General features: G+C 33.9%; 1 protein-coding gene across 3 annotated transcripts in view; it reads right to left on the bottom strand.

Annotated features, from left to right (window-relative positions):
* Window positions 1-24,346, bottom strand: part of IBTK (inhibitor of Bruton tyrosine kinase) — a 106,989-nt gene that overhangs the window by 64,802 nt on the left and 17,841 nt on the right. For 2 of the 3 annotated variants that reach the window (XM_023740395.1, XM_023740393.1), the window contains exons 3-16: window positions 22,681-22,777; window positions 21,464-21,588; window positions 20,050-20,160; window positions 18,341-18,511; window positions 16,534-16,651; window positions 16,268-16,448; window positions 14,458-14,581; window positions 12,929-13,106; window positions 10,035-10,212; window positions 8,143-8,745; window positions 6,799-6,885; window positions 5,849-5,931; window positions 5,731-5,768; window positions 3,581-3,677 (exon numbers count right to left, since the gene is read on the bottom strand). In XM_023740395.1, coding sequence (XP_023596163.1) covers window positions 3,581-3,677; window positions 5,731-5,768; window positions 5,849-5,931; window positions 6,799-6,885; window positions 8,143-8,745; window positions 10,035-10,212; window positions 12,929-13,106; window positions 14,458-14,581; window positions 16,268-16,448; window positions 16,534-16,651; window positions 18,341-18,511; window positions 20,050-20,160; window positions 21,464-21,588; window positions 22,681-22,777 — 2,191 coding nt within the window. The remainder of the gene's footprint in view (window positions 1-3,580; window positions 3,678-5,730; window positions 5,769-5,848; window positions 5,932-6,798; window positions 6,886-8,142; window positions 8,746-10,034; window positions 10,213-12,928; window positions 13,107-14,457; window positions 14,582-16,267; window positions 16,449-16,533; window positions 16,652-18,340; window positions 18,512-20,049; window positions 20,161-21,463; window positions 21,589-22,680; window positions 22,778-24,346) is intronic. The other variant, XM_004386056.2, reaches the window with a different exon arrangement.

Below are 24,346 nucleotides of genomic sequence, written 5' to 3'. Positions count from 1 at the left end.
TGTCATAGGGCAACATGTGTACTAAATGTTAAATGAGAAACTATTTTGTTCTGTAAGCCTTCATCTAAAGTGAGAATAGCAGCACAACTGGAAGAGCATAGTCTATGTCACTGAACTGTGCATGTAGAAATTTTTGAAATGGTGTATCTTTGGCTATGTATATTTTCACCAAATAAAAAAGGTCGAGAAGGGAGAGAGTTGACATGTTGTGGGGTTGTTAACCAATGTCATAAAAAAATATGTGTACTACTGTTTCGTGAGAAATTATTTGTTCTGTAAGCCTTTACCTGAAATACAATCAAAAAAAAAAAAACTTAAAAAATAAAAAAAAACCATAAGAACATGTTGTAGTATGTATCATTAATTATTTCTTCAAGAATAGTTTTCAGTATTTTCAACTCTGTGAATATACTAAAAGCCACTGACAAACTCTTACAACATAACCACTTACAAAAGAATTCTAACATAACAATGAAAAGACAAATAACTCAAATAAAAATGGCCAGAGAATTTGAATAGATATTTTTCCAAAACATATATACAAATTGCCTTCAAACACATGAAAACTTGGTCAACAACACTAGTCATTAGGGAAATGCAAATCAAAACCACAATGTTATACAACTTCAAACAAACTAACTTGGCTATAATTAAAAAGACAGACTATAACAAGTGTTGACAAGGATGTGGAGATATTGGAACCCTCATACATTGCTGATGGGAATGTAAAATTGTGCAACCAATTTGCAAAACAGTTTGGCAGTTCTTCAAATATTAAACATAGCTATTGTATGACCCAGCATTTCCACTCCTAGGAATACTCATTAGAAATGAAAACATATGCCACACAAAAACTGGTACATGACTGTTCATAGCAGAATTATTTGTAATAGCCAAAAAGTGAAAACAAATGTCCATCAACTAATAAATGGATAAATACAATGTAATCTATCCACACAATGGAATGTTATTTGGCAAGAATAAAAATGTACTGACACATACTACAACATGGAATGAAAACATTATGCTAAGTGAAAGAAGTTAGACACAAAAGACCACCTATTTAATGATTCCATTGATATTAAATGTCCAGAATAGGCAAATCCATAGACAGAAAGTAGAATAGTGATTACTAGGGCTGGAGAGCAGGAAGGAGAATGCAGAATGACTGTTTTTGAGTATGGGGCTTCTTTTTGGGGTGATGAAAATGTTCTGGAATTACATAATGGTGATAGTATACTCCACTTTGTGAATATACTAAAAACCACTGAATTGTGTATGTTTAAAAGAGTTAATTTTATGATTGTTGTTATCGTTAGGTGCCACTGAGTCAGTTCAGACTTATAGTGGCCCTATATACAATAGAACAAAATACTGCCCAGTCTTGAGCATTCCTCACAATCGTTGCTATGTTTGAGCCCATTGTTGTAGCCACTGTGTCAATCTATCTCCTTCTTGGTCTTGCTCTTTTTCACTGAGCCTCTACTTTACCAAGCATGATGTCCTTCTCCAGGGAGTAGTCCCCCCAATAAAATGTCCAAAGTACGTGAGACAAAGTCTCACCATCCTCACTTCTAAGGAACATTCTGGCTGTACTTCTTCCACAACAGATTTATTCATTCTCTGGCAGTCTATGGCATATTCAATATTCTTCACCAACACCATAATTTTAATGCATCAATTATTCTTTGATCTGTCCAGCTTTGGAAGCATATGAGGTGATTGAAAATACATGGCGTGAGTCAGGTGTACCTTAGTCCTCAAACTGACATCATTGCTTTTTAACACTTTAAAGAGGTCTTTTGCAGCATATTTGCCCAATGTAATACGTCATTTGATTTCCTGACTGCTGCTTCCAGAGGCAGTGATTGTGGATCCAAGTAAAATGAAATCCTTAACAACGTCAATATTTTCTCCGTTTATCTGGATGTTGCTTATTGGTCCAGTTGTGAGGATTTTTGTTTTCTTTATGTTGAGGTGTAATCCATACTGAAGGCTAATAGTCTTTGATCTTCATCAGTAAGTGCTTCAAGTCCTCTGCACTTTCAGTAAGCAAGGTTGCGTCATGTGCATATTACAGGTTGTTAATGAGTCTTCCTCCAATTCTGATGCCGAGTTCTTCTTCATATAGTTCAGCTTCTGAGATATTTGCTCAGCATACAGACTGAGTAAGTATGGTGAAAGGATACAACCCTGACATACACCTTTCTTGATTTTAAACCACGCAGTATCCCCTTGCTCTGTTCAAACAACTGCCTCTTGGTCTACAGACAGGTTTCGAATGAGCACAACCAAGTGTTCTGGGATTCCCATTCTTCGCAATGTTATTCGTAATTTGTTATGATCCACACAGTTCAATGCCTTTGCATAGTCAATAAAATTACAGGTAAACATTTTTAGTATTCTCTGCTTTCAGCCAAGATCCATCTGACATCAGCAATGACATCCTTTGTTCCACATCCTCTTCTGAATCCACCTTGAATTTCTGGCAGTTCCCTGTCAATGTACTGCTACAACCACTTTTGAATGATCTTCAGCAAAATTTTACTTGCATGTTATGTTAGTGATATTGTTCTATAATTTCCACATTCCTTTGGATCACCTTTCTTTGGAATGGGCACAAATATGGATCTCTTCCAGCAGGTTGGCCAGGAAGGTGTCTTCCAAATTTCTTGGCATAGATGACTGAGCACTTCCAGCGTTGCATCGGTTTGTTGAAATATCTCAATTTTATGGTAGTGAATTATACCTCAATTTTTAAAAAAGAGAAGTAGGGAATGAATACCAATATCTTAGATGGCTTGCTCCAAGGACACAAATATTTGGAAATCTTGTTCTTAAACACTATCTTCTCCTTTTTAAAACAATCCAAATTTTCCTAGGTGGACTCAGATTCTGGTTTCTCAAAATGTATCTGCTTTTTAAGAGTGACTTCTCTGTTGAATTATACTTGTTTCCTTATATGTTTGTCTTCATCAGATTGTAACCTCCTTGAAAACAGACAGTAAGCCTTTTCACTATTTTTATCCCCAATACAGGGACTGTCATACAGCTGGGGCTCAAAAAATATTAGTTAAATGAACTAACACACAGAATATGCAGCACCACTCCACCAACTAAAGACATCTGGTAACCAAAACATGGTGTTTTCCCTAACAAAGTACATAAATGCATTCTCTTCATAAATTTTGTTTCAGTTCTTCATCTATTTCCTTTCACTTTAGATATGTTAGCAAAATGGGAAAAATAGGCAAGAAAGAACTTATTTTGAGTATTTGTCAAAACTACACTCCTTATTTCAATTCATTCATCTCAATCACAGAAATAGCCGGAAACGGAACTGCTAAATCTAACTGATTTCAACCATTTACATGTAATTCTTATGGAGTCCATTTTCACACTGGTAATGAAAACTATCTTTTCTACACCTTTATTATAAGTTAGCAGCCCTATTCTTTACTCTAAATTAAGCTTCTATTGACAGCTCATTGCAAGTAGATTAGAAATTAGAATTCATGTTGTTTTTACCATTATTCCATTGAACCTGAAATATCTAAAATGTATGAATTCTTATTAATACCTTTTATCACCACAGCTTCGTCAGTGTAGAGGTAGTCCAAAATAACTTGCAGTATGTCAGAATGTATTGGCATTTCTAGAGCCGCACAACTGGAGGCCTAAATAAAATAAAATAATTTTTTTAACAATAGAATACTATTACATTTAGATTACTGGTACTAAAAACTCTGAACAGGAAATCACATCAAATACAAAAGAACACAGAATTTACAAAACACAAAGCTAAAATAAGATATTTTAAATTTTAAAACATCTTACAACATGAAAACAAAAAAAGAAAAACTCAGGAATAAAAAGCACACTGGTATTCCATTTATAAACAATAATGGGAAAGTCTTGATTTAATGGCTTTTTAGCAACAATTTTAATTTCTAAATATTGCTATTTTCCAGTAGGTTTAAGCATAAATAAAGTTCAATACAACAGAAAAAGTGGGCTAAAATATGAATCTAAAGACTAAGATACATATAAACCCTGTGTCAGAGAGAAAGAATGCTAATTGTGTTCAGGACACCATAGTCATTCTGAAATATGTAACTTTCAAAATGTTTAAATATTAATTTTTAAAGAAGAAAAACATACTTTCCAAGAGCATTAAAAAAAATTAATTCAGCTTTGAAGTGATTAATAACAAAATGCTTAAGGCTTGTGAAATTGCTGGGGAAATGCAACGGAATACAGTGGTCTGAACAAACTGGAATGTTACAGGGAATCTACATAATATGCAAAGTATTTCTAGATATTTCTTAATAATACTTTCAAAATAACTAAAACGTTTTTTAAATCGCTTAAAAACCAACCAAAAAAAAGGGGGTGGGGGAAAAATCCCTCCGGAAAAGAAAAAAGATCATAATTTACAATCAACCTCTTTTGATGTTACTCAATCTGACACACTCCAAAGATTTCACATAGGCTAGAACCTTTTCTAGATAAGCAGTCATTATTACCTCACTAATAATTAATCACTGTCCTAATGAACAAGGAAAACTAGCCAACAAAAGTTTGATATATCTAAACAGTCTTAATCATCAATCTAGTTTTAACTTGTTATCAGATCAAGTTTAAATATGAACAAACACTACCTCTACATAAATTGAAATGTAGTGAGTAGCTAATACTAACTTGAGGATAATTCACAATGTATACGCTAAGTTTATAATAATAATTATAATTTATAATTATAATTATTATTATAATAAAAATTTGCACTGGCACAAACTAAAAATTTTAAATTATCAAAAAAAAATCTGAAATTTCTAAGAAACTTAAAAGATAATTCTAATTAATCTATAATCTCTAAATATTGACTCAACAGCAAAAGGTAAAATTAAACAGTGAAGGGAGTTGTTGTTGCTAGGTGCCGTCAAGTCGGTTCCCAGTCATCGCAGCCCTATGTACAGCAGAACGAAACACTGCCTGATTCTGTGCCATCCTCATAACCGTTGCTATGTTTGAGCCCATTGTTGCAGCCACTGTGTCAATCCATCTCGTTGAGGGTCTTCCTCTTTTTCGCTAACCCTCTACTTTACCAAGCATGATGTCCTTCTCCAGGAAATGGTCTCCAGATAACATGCCCAAAGAATGTGAGATGAAGTCTCACCATCCTTGCTTCCAAGGAGCATTCTGGCTGTACTTCTTCTAAGACAGATTTATTTGTTCTTCTGGCAGTCGCTGGTATATTCAGTATGCTTTGCCAAACACCATAATTCTAACGCATCAATTCTTCTTCTTCGGTCTTCCTTATTCATTGTTCAGCTTTTGCATGCATATGAGGTGACTGAAAATACCATAGCTTAGTTCAGGTGCACCTTAGTCCTCAAAGTGACATCTTTGCTTTTTAATACTTTAAAGAGATCTTTTGCAGTAGATTTGCCCAATGCAATATGTCATCTGATTTCTTGACTGCTGCTTCCTTCCATGTGTGTTCATTGTGGATTCAAATAAAATGAAATCCTTGACATTAACATTAACACACACAATGTTTATTATGTCTTTTAAGATGCCAATTCCAATACCACTTCTAAACTTGTATATCATAGTGCTGACAAAACTCAGTTATCAAGTTCCAATTTATAATTTCTTCAGTATACAATTTTCCCAACATATAAAGAAGTAAGTTACCAGCCCATATGCTTTCTACTTAAATCTTACCTCAATCCATGAGCTACTCAGCATACTATGAAAATATTCTGGAAAAAAAAAAATTCAATTCAATAAAAATAGTGAAAAATATTAAAAAAAATAAATTAACAACAAAGAGTACACCCACCTAGTCTGGCACAAAGAACACATTTATGACAAGGAAATTCCTTTCCATCCACTGATTTCATAGTCACATCACACAGAAATGAACTGTAAGAAAAATGTTTAATTGAAGCACATGCAATTTCTTTACGTATTAAGCAAACAAGAATTTGTTACAGAATTGAGCTTAACTTTTGACTTTCTCTTAGTTGAAAGCAGCAGAGAATAAACAACTTGCAGGTATGCATGCAAATAAAAAACTTCACCTCCTTTCATTTCAGGGAAGACGATAAGGGCCTTACAATAAAGACAGTATTTGAAAAGAGAACTGAATACAGATAAATGTTCAAATAAATCTTTCTTCTCATTTTGCTATTTTATTCCAGGCAGGTGTTAATAATATAATAGTAAGTGACATCATATTCAAGGCTCTTTAATTTCATTTATTTGTACAACCTATTCTGTGCCAAGCAGAGTCTAGATACCTCCAATTTCTTTCTTTCTCAAAAACTTATCCCCTACAAAGAAAGTACAAATACCTTAAAAAAAAAAAAAAAAACCTTTTAGTAATACCAAACATATTTAGAATAGTATATTTACTACTGAAAAATTTTATACTAAAGGAATAATCATAATGATGATTAAGCATAATTAGTTTGGATTTTGAGTTAACATCATTTCCTAAGTAGAAGAAGATATAAAATTCAGGCAACAAAAAATAAAAATTAAAGATTACTCTCTTCATTAGAAAGCAATCAGTGAGGGTAAATTCCTTCTATGTCTTATGGAGCAATTAATCTTTTATCCATTTACCTCAACAACTCCCCAACATTTCTAGAAATGAAGATGACTAGAAAAGGTAAAAGGGTATCTACCTACATATTTTGCCTGATATGTAGGTGAGAAGCGCTGTATTTTCACACTTAGGTGCCAGAATCTAGAGATGAAAAGTTTTATCTTTATTTCTTAACTTACCATTTTTTCTGATTTAGCTTTGGTTTATTACCAGTTTTCTTGACAATAACATTAATTTTTTCATTTTCAAATCTGACTCCATCTAACCTATCAAAACAAAAATTAACAATTGGTAGACATATACATTATTCCCCCTACCAAAACAAACAAAAATCCAACGAATTAGCTAACATCTGAACATAATCATACAAATAATGTATACCAAAAAAAAAAAAAAAAAAAACCTGTTGCCCTTAAGTCGATTCTGAGCCATGGTTATTCTATGTGTGTCAGAGTAGAACTGCACTAATAGGGTTTTCAATTGCAGTAATTTTACAGAAGAAGACCACTCAGTCTTTTTTCTTTATCGCCACCAGGTGGATTTGAACCACTAACCATTCGTTTAGTAGCTGAGTGCAAACCATTTGTACCACCCAGGGACCTAGATCATTTGTATCCCCTAGAAAAGTATCTCAACAAACTCCTACTCCATGATAAACAAAGAAATATCACGCCCTCTCCTTTAATTTTACTTAGAATTAAAAATATATTAAACATCTTTATGACAAAAAACAAAACAAAGTCATGGTACAAAGTCCTTCATTGTTTTTAAATTGAAAACATACACTCACATACATACCGCTCCTGCTACCACCACACAACTAAACTTATACTTCCACAAGCAACATAAATACCTTAAAAAAGATAGATAATTCCTAATCACATCTTATTTATAATGTGACAGATATTGTGTTAGGCACTTTACACATACTATATTACGCAACTATACCAACAATATGAGGTCAGTATTATCCACCCATTTTATAAACTGGGAAACTGAGGCTCAAAGAAACTAAGAAATTTGCCCCAGGTAGTAATAGTAGTAATTGTAATAGTAAAGTAGAGGGTCAGTGAAAAAGAGGAAGACAATGAGATAGACTGACACAGTGGCTGCAACAATGGGCTCAAGCCTAACAACAATCATGAGGATGGTGCAGGACGGGGCAGTGTTTCGTTCTGTTCTACACAGGGTCGCTGTGAGTCGGAACCGACTCAGTGGCACCTAACAACAACAGTTAATAGCAGAGCTAAGAGGCAAACGTACATCTTTCTAATTTCAAAGACAGTACTCTTTCCAGCACCGTATCCCATCCCAGATGCCTGCTCCTCATAGACAACAGAGTTCAGACCCACTAACAGCCTTCCCATCTTTTAAAGTTTCAGTCAAGTGAGTCCCAGAGATATTTCTAACAGAAAATGGAGGAAGAACACATCCTTATTCCTCCTCCAAAAAAGGGGGGAAAAAAGAATTTTTAAGAGGAGTACATAAAAGGCACAAGAATAGACTTTAAGGAGGGGCCATACCTACTACTCAAATTATTGAAGCCAAATTTTTTTGCAACATTTTGCAACATTCTTACAGGATCATCTTCCCCAACACTTTTTCCTTTCTTGGAAGACTTAGGTTTTCTTTTCTGCCTTTCACTAATTGTTTGAGCTTGATTACTTTTATAAACTTCAAATGTTGACTTCTGATTATTATCTTCATGGCAATTCATTTTATTCAAATGAGAATTCGGAGCATTCTGATATTCTTCTGGTTTTTTGTTTAAGTGTATTCTTGGTTTGTAGCCATGAGTTAAAAAGTCACAAGTGTCTGTGTATACAAATTGTAAAAGGTATTCAAACAAGTCAGGATGAACTTTCTCTACCACAAAGAGATGGCATCCTACAGAATCTTCATCTTTCCGGTAAACATCTGCAAAGTCTAAAGTAGTACCATCTGAAATAAACAATTTCTGAAAAAAGTCAGAACGCACAGCCAAAATATATTTATGTGCAGGGAAGATTCTATTGCCAACTTGAAATGTCACATCGTGGATGCTGTCCATTTCATCTGTTTCCCTTAACAGTTTGCCAAACTCTTCAAAAAGCGATGATGAGGACACAACTGGAATTTCATAAAGGCTGGAAACAAAACAAAAATCATTTTTACTTTCAAGAAAATGAAAGAAAACAAAATCATTCCCAGTTGATTCTCCTTTCTGTAAATGCAATTTCTTTTATGGCATTCCCTAAAATATAAAATTACAGCACAAAGTCTAGATACTATATCACCCTTTAATTTTTTCTATTCCCTTTTATAATTATGCTTTTTTCTCTTAAATTAAAATGACAAGTTAAGTTTTTCTGTGAAAGTCATGTTCTTTATTTCTACAAGAACAATGTAACTTAGAACAACATAAATTCAAATAACTATTCCACAGAAATTTTTCAATGATTAAAAGTATAACTAAAAAGATTCAAAAAAACAAAAAGAGTACAGTTGTCATCCTTTTCCTCTTTTATATCTATTTTACAAGTGAAAATATAAATAAATAAACAAATATACAGAGAACTTAGCAAATACTTCAGGTCCCAGATCCTGGAGTATGTTAGCAACTCAAGAAGTAAAGATAAATACACACACAGACGTAGCATCAATCTGTAACCCCAGTTCTTTCATTAGTGTGGAATGTTAGATAATAACCTTCCCAATCTACATTTCACCCTTCTAAGTAAGAAGATCAAATCTCCTAGTTTGCCGAGGACTGAGGGGCTTCCTGGGATAGGCCTGGCAAATCAGGATGAATGATCACCCTACTTCTAGGATTTTTCTCCTCAACACTACTACTACTATTTCAATCTGTTCTCTCTACTAATATGACTTAGGATATTTGCACTGGAATTCACACTGCCTTACAGATGGCTCCATACTACCGCTTTTATTGTCAATTGTTACCATGTTCAAGGGTCAGAAATTTTTTTTTTTTAATTGTACTTCAGGTGAAGGTTTACAGAACAAATAGTTTTTCATTAAACAGTAGTACACATATTGTTTTATGACATTGGTTAACAACCCCAGGATATGTCAACTCAAGGGTCAGAAATTTTTGCAAACTACATCTAAGAAATATTTTTAACACATTTCTTGGAATCTGAGAACCTAGAGTACTTCATAAAGTACTAAAGACATAAATTGTATGTGTATACATATGTATACACACACATATAAAAACTAAAGGGAAAACTCATCATTCCCAGTGTAATAATTTCCACCTTCGTGTTATCCTGGCAGCATGATCATACGTCTAACGTCTCTACAGGACCTGGCAATGGTTCTGCCATTAAATTTGAGCCAGGAGCTACTGAAACAAGAAAATCCAGTGACTGTTCCTTCTAAAACTGAAAATAAAATGTAACATATACAAGTATACCTTGTTTTAGGATCTGACTGCAGGATTGCAAAGTTGCACCCACTTGGATCTGTGCTGACACTAACAGCTCTATGGGCAAAAGGAAGTCTCTCAAGTCGAATTCTTTCATATACGCTATTTACTTCAGAAACACAAGACACATCTGATGAGGAATTATGAAGGTTTGATAAAATCTCTGCTAAAAAGAAAAAAAATGAACATCCATTAATCAAGGCTTTATTGAAACCATTGAAATGATTTAGGAGTAAATGAAATGGAAAAACAATTGTGACAATATGAAAAAAATCTTTAGTATGTATTAAGGCCTTCTGAAGAACTACATCCTTTCATCTTACACCCTTTATACTGGTTGTATTATACAAGAAATTTTGGGTAGGCCCATTTTCAATTATCCATGATTTCATTCCTTTCAACAAACACATCCTTCATACTGCCACCAAAGTTATCTTTCTAAAAAACAAATCTAGCATAATGCTAGCTTTTAAAATTCCTCAAATTATATTAAAAATATATAAACAGCACCTTCATGATCTGCTTGCTTATTTACTTGCTCCCTCCCTTCCTTCTTCCCTTTCCTTCCATTCATTCATCAAATATCTGAATGACCACACTGTGCTACTGTGATATCACCATCATCAGGGTATCCCCAGTGATACAGTAGTGAACAAGGTAAACATGTCCCTACCCTCATGGAGTGCACAATTTAGCAGGAAGATAGACATTAAATAAATGATTATATCATTATAAGTCAGATCAAAGTTATAAAAGAAAAGTATAGAGTGCTTCCATGTAGATATGAAATCTGCATGTAAAGAAATCATTCTGGCTTCAGTATAAAGAACATTTATAGGTGGACAAGAATAGAGAAAAGGCATTTAGGAAGCTACTTCAAGAGTTGTAGCAATGAGACTTGGGAAAAACGGACAGATTTCAGAAATACTTGAGACAGAAGTGACAAATTTTGGTGATGACTGTTTAAACATAGGGAGTGAGGGAATACGGGGTGTCAAAGATAACTAATTACTTATATAGTATACACTTAAAAGCAGATGATCGTGAGTTCAGTTTTAGAGCACTAAATATGACTAGGACAAAATTCTAAGGACTTCCAACATCTACAGGTCCAACCTGCATTCTGTTTACTCTCTCAAATTCATTCTATTTCAGTCTTAGAGGACTTTACTAATCTTCCCCTAAATATTTCAGTTATTCTAATCTCTATGCTATCAGGAGACTTTATCCCTATATTAGCATTTGTCTCCGTGAGCCGTAAACGTTTATATACATGTCCTACTGCCCCTACAAGCTTATGAGTGCCTGAGAACAGGAGTCACAGCTTATATATTTTTGTATCATTAAAATCTAGCCCTACATCTGGCACAGAGTAAATATACCTTAAATGTTTAGGGACTTGAATAATCTATAAAGATATAAAACAGGCAATCAAAATCAATTATCCAAAAATCATTCTTTCTAGCTTTATGGTTTTGAAGAACATATTTATAATTTTCTCGAGTAATTATAAACATTCTTTATATATATTTTTAGCATATAATTACTGATTTAGCCATTCAACATAAACATAATGAGGGACGACTAGGTTTTAGGAAATATACTAAATGCTGAGGATACAGTGGAACAGTCACAGCCCTTGCCTATAGGATACAGGCATGAAACAAAGTAATAACAAAGATATATAATTACAACTGAAAATGATGAAAATACAAAGAGAATATGAAAAGTGAAACAGAGTAACTCAGATTAGATTGAGGGATCAGTGAAGACATCCCTGAAAAAATGTAAACTACTCTGAGATGTGAAAAGTTAGGGAAGGTTCTGGGACTAATTATAGCTCAGTATGTTTGAAAAACTTTAGAAAGCCAATGTGACTGAAGAGTGCTTAGTGACAGGAAGGGAACTCAAGATGAGTTCAGAGACACAGACAAGGGCCACAGCAGGGGGCCTTCTAGGTCATGTTTAAAAAATGAGGACGCCATCAAACAGCTTTTAAACATGGAAGTCTTAGGATTAGATCCTAAAAGCTCATTCGGTAACTGGTTGAAAATGAATCAAAAGGGACAAGAGTGGAAATAAGAAAATCTATTTTTTGCATGTGGTTTGAACTAGGATGGGAACAATGAAGGTAGAAACTAAATGAATTCTAGTTATTCTGGAAGAAAAATCAATAGATTACTAACTACGGATGAAAGAAAACAGTTGCTAGCCTATGTTAAACATAATCCACAAGTTTAAATTTATAATCACGTAATTAAGAGTGAACTATATTATAAATGACTTCTATTTTCAATCATAGCATTGTAATTAAAGCTCTCCTTTCACTCATCAATGAATGAAATAAAACTTAACTCCAATTACTCAGCAACTATTTAATAAAACTATATGCACTTTTTAAAATTCTCAACCACCATAAAAACTATTCTTCCTCTGCTTTTCTTCTAAGTCATAAGATATATCTCTTAAATCTTTAACTTTGCAAACAAAAGTATATAAAAAACAAAACAGAAAAAGAGTATAAGCCACTCAATTCTCAATTTGGAGAGAAAGAGAAAAAGGAGCTAGAAATCATCTAAGGAGTTTTTGTTTTTTTAAACTACACACTTCCCTGTCCCTAGAGCCATGGCTAGAAATTAGCAGTAGTGAGCCACTGTTACTGATGGGAATGGATCACAGCCTGTATGAGACAGATAAAAAGGTGAAAATCTGATATTTAAGTGAACTGAATTCCCTGTTTACCTGCTCACATACAAACCAAAATCAAAAGAAGCGCAATAAAGGTAAAACCTAATAATACTTATCAATTAAATCTAATTCGTGTCAATTTTAAAGCTCACTTGAAAGACACTTTTATGTGCCATCCACATACAGTAACTGACCTTTCTTTTCAGAACTCTTTCTTTTTTCTTCAAACCATTTCCCTCTAAATCCTTCCCCATCTTGTGTGACAAACAGAATTTCATTTCTATTTAAAGCAATATCAGAAATGAAGACCTGGCGTGGATAGGCCCACCGACACTGCTTCAGAGAACTGCTAACTGATCTCCAGCAAAACACCTAAAATGAAATCAAGTTACATTGGAATATAAAGCCATACAGCATTTGAACAAAAAAAACTGAAATCAAGAGAATTTATCTTCAAAATAAAAGCTCTAATTAGTATGTTTCAATGTTCATTCTTCCACAGAAAAAGATATTATAAAAGTCAAAGTGGTTTTAAAGAACTGTGTTTTTCAGAAGAGTACATTAACCAAACATGAAGCATTAAAAATTATTTCAAAGATTCTCCTCTTAAGAATTAATTTTCAGTATTACTTATTTGGGGTAAATAGATCTGCTCCAATGCTCAAGAAAAACAAAAATCTTGAAATTAAAACTTAGATCTCAAACTCTGTTGTAGTGCCATCTACATACAGGAAGAATGAAAATCACCCTATGAAAATTCAAACTTTACTCCCAAGAAAAAATATGTACGTATACGTATAAGTCAATTACGTAACGAAATGTCTTAGAGGTAGAAAAACCATCATAGAGTTCAATGGTTTCCAAACTGTTCTGCCAAACCTTAGTGTTCCTGAGAAATGGTTCAGGCACTGCTGCTAAGGGATAGAGAGAAGGATGAGAGATGGGGTGCTGGGCTTCCCATTCAGCTTCATCCAGAGCAGCAACTCTTTTATCTGTTTCATATGTCGGTAATCCAAGTAAGATTTCACTTGAAAAATTGATGCTGCTGATTTTTAAAAGTTTATTCCCTCATAATCAAGTTAAAAAAAACTAAAGCACAGAATGGCATCTGATAAGATCACTCAAAAGTTATATACATTGAAGACTATATTGATTAACTGATTCCTCAAGAATTTGGTTTTCATAGTGAGACTCTAATTTTGTGGGAAATAAATAGCCACAGTATAAGCTACATCCAAATTAATCCATATTAATATAAAGCTATATACACAGTTAAAATCTGTGCATTTGTTAAGTGTATAAAACTAAATTTCGCAAAATTTTTTCAGCTATGAATTGAATTTGTAATGTTGCCTACTTACCCTTTCCTTTTATAAACCATAGTTGTATGACATATCTCTTATCTATGCAATTCAGTATCATTTATCAGTACTCAGTGCACATGTCAAATAACTAATCAAAATCTCTTATTTCCATTTTAAGCATAATAAATGAAATTTTAAACTACAGTTTAACAAAGAAATATTGTACATTAGTTACACGTCACCATACTTTCTTTCGAATACCAGTTCCATACTAATTAGTATTGGATGTCGGAAATAGTAGGGAAACAAAGTCAATAGGAATTTTCACTAACATAACAATATATTTTTACATTATCAAGTCCCCTATAGCTATGAACTGAGACTGAGATCACTACACTTTTACATAAACATATACTTACCCTTCCCGCTCCATCCACTGCGAGAATGCAAATTTTCTGACCCCCATTTTCTTTCAGATGTTCAGGATCAACCTTGTACTCCATACGCCCTCCAGAAACAAGAACCTTTTTCAAGTTTAGTTGTCTGAGTGAAAAAAAAAGAAGCTCAATTAATAGGTTTTCCAAAATACACATGTTCAATTTTAAAGAAATTACCACTGAAACAATAATCTATGGCTGATTATTGTGAAGAATAAAGTAAGAAGAATTGGTTTTTGGTATCCCCAGTCTCCCCTTTCGGTATCTTTTCCCTTACACAACCGCCGTTTCTTTCTATGGCAAATCCTTGCCTCCCAAATGCCTCCACCCACACAGATACACACATTAAACACGTAAAAGCCCTGCTTGCTAATGCACACATTCACTCTAGGGTTTAAATAACTGGTATGGCTAAAAGCTCCTGAATATATTTGTATCTTAGCTGAAAAGAAAAATTTTAAACCTCAAAATTAAATAGAAACATTAAATTTCAAATATGGCCAACCATAAGTATATAAAACTACTGTGAAAGTTATCACTACTGCTAATGTAATAACGTAACCACTAACTGCAGGTTTCATCTACACATCTAAAAGAATAATACCCCAATGAACAACTTTAATATTTTTTAAATTTAAAAGCTTAAAAAATTCTTTAGTAAATTACTATGTTGGAACTTAATCAGCAACAAAAAGAATTTTCTTAATGAAAACTTGGATGTAACACATTCATGTGATTTAATGTTATCAACGGTAAATTTTATAAATGTTAACTAAACAAAACAACATCCCACAAATCACTTCATGCTCAGGAAAAAACCTATTTACAAAGTTGTAAGAAACATGTATGTTCACATTTTGTTTCATGTTTCTAAATCTGACCTATAATTGATGTTAAAAGTAACTCCAAATGCTATACAAAGAAGAAAAGTTGTGACAAATTGATGGTTGACATTTTCTGCTCATAAGCTAACTTCATGAATGGAATCTGTTCATAAAGTTAAAATCTTACTTGCATTAGCAAAAGCACATTTTGCTGAATTTTAATTTAAATGTCTAATTGGTTTGAAGAAAGATAGCTACTCTCTAGAATTCTTGCACACGATTGCTTCCACTAGTTGAGCTATACTCTTCCAGGAATCAGTTGTATTTGTTCAAAGACCTATTTATGTACTTGCATTTATTACTATAACTATATAATTTAAATAAATATTATATAAACTGATGAAAGATTAGTCTAAAAAGAATGTTTTCTATAAAAATAAGTGGAATACTTTGGAATAATGTAATAAATACGAGTAGCAAAACCCTGCAGTCAAAGCATGTATGAATGAAGCAACTATAAAAGATAGAAAATCTATTTAAAATATAGGATTCTACACTTACATTATTAGGCAATTGCTCCTTAAATCATTCAAAATGAAATCACAGGTGATAGGTAACGAGCATGGTTTATGAACAAAAGACAGGGAACTCCAATTGGTAGACCCACCTACAATTAAAATCTTAGCTTTATGATTTCCTGCTTTAACTGACTTTTTGATTAACCAACTGCTAGTCTACCACTAATTATTAAATATTATTTTACAACTTAAAAAGAACTTTCACATATATTCACTGTATCTTTGCCAAAGACTAAAATTATTAAATGCAAAAAATTCCTGACTTCCCCCCATTTAATTTTCTCCATTTGACAATTTACAAAGCACAGCATAAAGCTGATACTCAGATATTTGCTGGAAGAAATTAGAACTAATACTAAAGTTATGTTTCTTTCACAGAAATGCACATACTTAGAAGCCATCTTCTTGCACTGATAGTCTGCAAGTAAGTAAATATCTCCCCTTGTGGTTACACAGACGGTGGCCCCATCACTTGCAGCAACCAAGGACAGGCCAATATCCTTATGATGAAGAGCAGAAACTTGACGAGGAGCAGTTACACATTTTTCTCCATTGGGATCCAGTAAATAACCTAAAAAATCACACAAATAATGATAAAACATATCTACTTAAGAGTTAAATTTATTTTTCAGATATAGTCAGCAAAGATTTCTTACCCAGCTGCCCACCATTCAGTCCCATAGTGTACACAGCTTCTCTTGTCCACAGCACTGTATGAAACCTGCCTGCTGCTACTCCAATGATTGTTTTCCCTTTCAGATATTTTGCCTGCATCTATTCAAAAAGATAAATAAGACTGCAGTTTACTATTTGATTATCTAGTACAATATTGCAAAGACTGAGTAGATGAGGATAGCAAATACATGGCATACTTGCTGCCAGTACCCCTCTAGTACTAATGGCAGTTGTCACTAACAGATCTCTGCACTCACACCAAGACCTGAGTCCTTGTCGGGGCACAAGACATTCAGTGTAGCCACTTTCATTCAGCAGTTTGAACATGTGGGACATTGACATGGTATAAAAACCTTTTGGCTATTTTTTTCTAACAAGCAATACACAAAACAGGTATTCTCACTCTTATAAGAAAACAAAGTACTTTTAATTTTGACATGCCCAGGGTCTCTCAATAGTGGCACAATTGAACATTTGGGCCAAGATGACTCTTTGTTGCAGGAAGCTGTCCTGTGCATCACAGGATGTCCCGTGCGTCACACTGCAGCATCCCTGGCCTCAACCCAAAATGTCAGTACCTCCCACCCATTTGTGACAACCAAAAATGTCTCCAGACATTGCCAAATGGCTCCTGGGGGTGGGGGGAATTGCCTCCAGTGGAAAACCGCTGCACACATCCATATCTACCCAGAGCTCCAAGGTAGCCGCACAATGAGAGTAAAATTGATAACAAAACTTTGCCATTCCCGAAGAAGTCTACAAAACAGTTAAATGTTCACAAATTCCTCAGATGGTTGGAGAAAATGGATCTACTAAGAAGTACCACAGATTGGAGACTAACCCAAATTATTTTAGTAATTCCTACTGATTCATTAAACTCACTGTCATCGAGTCGACTCTGACTCATAGCAACCCTACAGGACAGAGTAGAACTGTCCCGTGGGGCTTTCAAGGTTGTAATCTTTTTGGAAGCAGATTGTCACGTCTTTCTCCTGCGGAGCAGCTGGTGGGTTCAAATCGCCAACATTTTGGTTAGCAGCCAACTGCTTAACCACTGCACCACCAGGGCTCCGGATTGATCCATTAGTCATCCAGAATAGCAAGGTCAACTTAAATACTTGGTAATAAAAAATGTATATCTAATAACAATTTGAAATCCAGAGGATTGAACAAGTAAAGACATTTAATATCTGAAACGCAAACTGTTAAAACGAGCAGCAACGTTAACTTAGAGCACCAGTCCCAGTTCTGCGTACTAGGTGCCTGAAGTTGGGAAAAGGGTGCCATCTGGTGGTGGTTATGCAAATAAAAGTGGGATCATATAGCAAAGAACAGTGGCTTTTGGATCCATGTCCCTGCACATCCATTTGCCAGGTATGACTTCTGTGCAGAGGCAGAAACTACGAAACCAAAAAAGCTCAGGCTTCTGGGTGCTTCATTTGCATGAGACCACTTTGTATTAATAATTTTGTGTTACTTTTCTTAAGGAGGATCCAAAAATTGTTTAAGATTCAAACCTAGTCCACCTCTGCTTATGAATACTTAAGAGTGGAATCCAGGGTAGTTTAGTAACTAATTTCTCAAGTACTGTCTTTCTTATTCTTATAGTACTAATTTGTACTATACTTAATTTCTCCTTTTATGAAAAATAAAAATATACATATATCACTGAAGATGAATTTAAATAGCAAAAGTAAAATATATAGCTTGTCAATAACTTAATGTCTTTCCGTCCATATAAGTTTTGTAGCAAATAATCACTTTATTATTTAAAAAAGAGAAGTTTACCTGTCTGGGTACATTACAACTTGGAGGTGGGGGAACAAGCCCTAACTGATGAAAAACATTTAGACCAAATGTATAAACAAATCCATCTTCAGTTAATACAACAGTATGATCCTTGGCAGCTGCCACTTGGGAACAATTGTGACCACTCAGTCCTTCCACAAGCCTGGGGACCTATAAAATAAAATGAGCTTTAGTATTATATTAACCATTTATATAGGAATACAAATAGAATCTGATGATACTACATCCAAAATGACATAACTGATATATGTGGCTGTTATCTATTACAGGTAAACTCTACATTTCAGCAAGGGATAGAAGGAGCTTAAAAGAATATGGACACTGGTTTATGACCAAAATACATAACCCCAATAACACATTTCAATAAAATAATTCAGTTCAACAACTGATTTTTGAGCCCTTACCATATACCAAGCACAAATTTGTTTGGTATAAATAAAGGTGACTCTTCAGTCAAAGTATTCATTTGTGTATGGGCGGGAGGGTGGGGGGACAGGAATCTATGTATCCCTTCACTCAGTAACCAAACATAAGATCTCTGAGCCATCTGGGTTCAAATCTTAGTTCTGTCACTTATTAGCTATTTGATCTCAATCAAATTTCTTACCTCTCTGTATTTGTAAAACAAAATAATAGTAGTATTTTAGACCACAATAGACTTCATAGGGTTGGTGTAGGGGGTAAAAACCAAACCCAAACCCAAGCTGCCATCAAGTCGATTCCGACTCATAGCAACCCCACAGGGTTTCCAAAGCTGTAGATCTCTACAGAAGCAGATTGCCACATCTTTCTCCCATGGAGCCGCTGGTGGTATCGAACTGCTGACCTTTCGGTTAGCAGATGATCACTTTAACCACTGTGCCACCAGGGCTCCTTAGGGGATAAAAGAGTTGGTAATTTACAACAGTCCCTGGCAATGAGTAAGCAAGCAATAAATGATTGCTATTGCTACTACTGTCAACATGTATAAAATGAAGATGATATGCCTACACCTCATAGGGCTATTGTGAAGCTTAAGTCAAGGTAATGATAATGCATGAAAAGCATGAACAATGCCTGGAAATAAAAAACCCTCAAAAAATGGAAGCTGTTATCACTATATCTCTACCTCCTTTTTAAAGCATCCTTTAATAGATGACAAATATACCAGTAGTCCCCTCAAAACAATAACAAAAAAACTTACCTTTAAACACATAATGAGCCAATTTTCTATTATGGAATGATTACTAAGTTTCTTCCAATTAGCACTACGTTTCAGTAACATAAGAATCAATTTTGTAATTGTACAACGAAAATATTGGCTCAATTACCAGACCACAGATACTTTAATGAGAAGTTAAAAGCAAATAAAAATCTGTACTGCTGCAGGAAAAGTTTTACAATTAATCTGCCTTCTTTAATTCAATTCTTGAAATATTTTAAAGCTTATTTATATACTCTCCTGACTCAATATTTGTGTAAGCACTGTATAATTTTTCTTTGATGCTTTAGAATTTTGCATGTTATCTAAATCCTTAATATGAACATGATAAATCATGAAAGTAATAGATTTAAAAAAAAAAAAAAAAGCCTGGTATCAATTAATGTATTATTTTCTCCTTATAGTTGGTGAAAAAATTCCACGAAAGCTTCCCATTTACCCAAGTTTTACTGAAGCCACCTAAATTGTGTGATGACATGTCAATTACCAAGCATGTCTGTTCATCTCCATGTCCTAAGCGTCCTCCAGGACCGTGACCACAGGTATAAACCTGCCCTTTCTGAGACAGAAACACTGAGTGAAATTTACAAAGCACCACCTAAGGGAAAACAAGAAAATATTAAACTTCTCTGAATGAAATATCCTTTATTGTGCAAAAGAAAAATAGTAGAATATTGCCAGTTGTTTAAATTGAATAGCGGATACATGGGGATTCATTATGCTATTCTCTCTACTTGGTATATGATTAAAGCCTTCTGTAATAAAAAATTAAAATACATACATTTTATTTTAAAAGTGTGCTTAAAAATAGTGGCACATGGGAAAAGAACAAAGGAGGAATTAAGCATGTATTAATCACAGAAGGAAACCCTGGTGGTGTAGTGGTTAAGAGTTACAGCTAACCAAAAGGTTGGCAGTTCGAATCCACCGTGCGCTCCTTGGAAACCCTATGGGGCAGTTCTACTCTGTCCTATAGGGTCGCTGTCGGTCGGAATCGACTCGACGGCAATGGGTTGGACGCACAGAAGGAACTAAACCAAGGAAAAGTAAATCTTAAGTCTTCAGGTATAAAAAGTAGTAGCCAGCTGCTTTCCAATTTCATGAAATCCCAAATAGCAAGAATTTAGCCAGGTACAATATGAAGCACAAAGATTCCCAAACTGGGTGTTATTAAGGAACAGTAGAAATGCCTTCAGATTATTATTTTTTAAAAATGTCACTATACAGAGGGTAAGAGGGAAGGTGTACAGTATGTCTTTTGTGTATCTCTTTTTTGGTCTACTATATTACATGTTTAATAGTACAGGACTTGAAATAATTTTATATTTATTTTCAAGTTTTTCTCTTGCCTCCTTTCTCTCTCCTTATCTGCTTCCCTTCCAAAACCCTCTCCACCCACACAAACACTTACGCATTCACATATCCTTACAAGAAGACCAAAAACACCAAACTCATCGCCATCAAGTCAATTCCAACTCATGGTGACCCCATGTGTTACACAGCAGAACTGCTCCATAAGGTTTTCTTGGTTGTAATCTTTACAGAAGCTGTCTGCCAGGCCTTTCTTCCTCAGAGCCACTGGGTGGGTTTGAACCACCAACCTCTTGTTTAGCAACTGAGCTCATTAACCATCTGCACCACCCAGGGGCTAACATACGTACAGTAACTTCCAATTTATAAACTGCTTGCATTAACATTTCATACTTTTAGGGTATTTTACACAACCTAAACATGATTAAGGCTAAGAAATATAAAAATTTAGCAAAGTTCTATCGATTGATTTCTTCAATAAAATATGTTCTTTATTTAAACAAAGTTAACAGAATCCAAATGAAAAGCTGAACTACCAAATATAAAAGTTCTTTTAATTTCTAAGAGTACTCAGTTGTACTTCAAAATACCTGCTTGATATAAACTCCACTCCTGGAGAACAGATCCACCAACTCTGGATGATGTTTGCTATTTTGGCTTCCATGACCCAGGGTGAAATTTGTATTATCTCCCCAAGTATAGACATCTGTAGGATCTAAAATGAAAATTAGTCTTAATAGTCCTTTAATCTTTTAAAACAAACATCAATTTATTTCAATTATAGACGCACTCTACTAATCAGTTTAGCTAAAACATGACTCTTTACAGGAACTACTTTAACTTCCATATTTAGAAAGATGATGCTAAGACTCTTTTAAATTATGAATGCATTAATATATAATTCTAAAAATAAAAATCATAGTACAGGCCTATCTCAATATAAGCAATCTAACATATGTTCCTTATTTCTTTAGCAGCCAAATAAGTAAAACATCACCTGCCATATCTAATTTCAATGAAAATTATAATATATATAGTTATTTTAAATGTAAGAGGTTATGAATCCATATATATAAAGGTTCTAAATGAAACAAATGTGACATTACTTACTATTTCTATAGAAACATTAATTTTTAATATTTTTATCCTGATAGATTTAAGATCACACTAGTGACTAGTATAATACCACATTAAACTGGGATAAACCCTAATTATGGCTAAGTTTATGATATGAATTTTCATTTTTATTTTGGAACACTGATAAAGTTCTAGAATGGAACTGTAACTGTTACTTGCAATGTGGTGTCCCAGGTAGAAACAAAAATGAAGAACGTGTCCTCACTTAGCTGGCTCACTAGTTTAATGTAAACTACACAGTACCCATTTTAATCTCTTCTCCTTTGCTTCAATTCCCACTTCCAAAGCTTAATGGGCAAATAAACTGGAGGGATAAGAGAAATTAGAATGTGTGGGTAGATGAATCATTTCCATTCCTTTTTCCCCTCTACCTCAAATGCTGATGTTACTTTCTGGATGCCCATTAATTACTTTACAGTAGTTACAATTCTAACAGCCTTCCTACTTTAAGTGGTATTTTTACTCTTACAGACATAACTATGGATTGAAAGATGCAAAATAAAAGTGTTCTGAATATCAAACCAAAAATATCAACCTATATACCAAAGTAAAAGTTCTTTGCAGATATCTACACACAAATAAATCTTCTCAAGTATTTTAAAAAGAATAAAGCTTCATTAAGATTTGCTAAGCTGTACCTTAATGGAATATATTTGTGGAATTTTCTTACCAGTATTCTTGAATACTACATGAGTTGGTCTATCCTTCATTACAAGATCCAAAGCTGACAAACCTTCTTTATCTTGGATATACAGACTAACACCATGCTGAAAAAAAATGAAAAAAAAGTCTATTTCATCAATTTACCTATAATCAGTAATTTCTTATTCTTATATACTGAAAAATCAAATGCTTGTGTCCCTAAATACAAAGAAAAAAAGAAAAAGAAACATTTAATAATTATCATCTCTCATGATTATGCATATTTTTTCTCACATAGATAAACGACTAAGAAAAATCAAATATCCAGGCTGTAAAGATTTCAAGGCAATGGCAGAATAAAACTTACATTAGGATTTACTCCTCAAAAATATGATGTGATCATCTGTGCCCTTTTTTCTTTTTGCCTTGAATTCTATTATATTGATTATTAAGACAATCATATTCTTTTATTTCTATTTGGATGATATATATATTTTCATACCTTTCTACTTTAAATCTTTTTATAGCATTGTTTAATTGTGGTCTCTTGAAAATCACATATAATTAGATTGTATCTAAAAAAAATCTGGAACCTGTGTGCGTGCGTGAGTGTGTATCTATGTGTTTCTAAAGACCAACTTAATTTGCGGTCTTTTACCCCCACAATTCAGACTCAGACATGAATTGGAATACTTTCTGTCCCACTTACTTAAAGCAGTTAGCACTCCATCCCTATTACCATACTTCACTTTTTTTTTTTTTTTTAAATCTAATGGGGGGGAGTAGGGAGACAAAGAGCAATGTTCAATTCATGTTATCGTTACGTCATGACAGCTTTTAAAATATAAAATGTACTCCTTTTCAAGAATAACTTTTAATGTTTTTTAATGTTTGCTGTCAAACATTATAAGACTTTCAACAATTACCCCACGAGGTACTTTCATAAGTGCGCTATGCTAAATTTTTTATAGCAACAAGTAAAAAAAAAAATTGGCACAGTGAGTGCTTATGAAAATGCCTGGCGGGGAGGCAAGGTTGGCAAACAAACATAGAAGACACGTGTTATTTGCATAAAAATATGGTCCTTAGACTTATCTCTGTTTAAACTAGTATGAGTCATCACTATCTGTCCACAAAAAATATACCTAGGTAGTTACAGGCTGAGGTGAACCATGAACTTTTTAAACTCTAACAGTGATATGTTGAAATATTCTGTTCCAGGTTACATAAGAAAGAATCTCGTCTTAACCTCACAACAATGGATTTCTAATAAACTAAGACCAATTGCAACTGCACTGTGTTCCAGATGGTTACAACACCTGGTTTCCCAAAGCTGTCAATTAGCAAAATACATCCAAGTTAGTGAGCTAACAGTTAAACAAAAACCAGAAGTGATCGCTTAAGATTTTATTAAATTTAAAATTATACACTGCCTACTACTTTCAAAAAAGTCAGGCATAATAAATTCATGTGGAAGGACCTAAAGTTGATCTTTTTAAGAGTAAGAAAGGTAGATTCCAGGGCAGAATGTTCCAAGCTATGAATTTGACAAATTAAATCCTAGAAGCTTAGATCCCTAGGGACTTTATTTTCCAGACGTATTATTTTGCTCTAAATTTTATATAAACCAACTGGACCCAGGTAAGACTTCATACATTTTCATCATCCTAAGCAGCCCCAACCACATAAAGGAC

Source organism: Trichechus manatus, unplaced genomic scaffold (assembly GCF_000243295.1).
Source record: "Trichechus manatus latirostris isolate Lorelei unplaced genomic scaffold, TriManLat1.0 scaffold00154, whole genome shotgun sequence".
NCBI classification, from domain to species: Eukaryota; Metazoa; Chordata; class Mammalia; order Sirenia; family Trichechidae; genus Trichechus; species Trichechus manatus.
The sequence above is the reverse complement of the archived record's forward strand: the minus strand, read 5'-3'. Positions and strand labels throughout refer to the sequence as shown.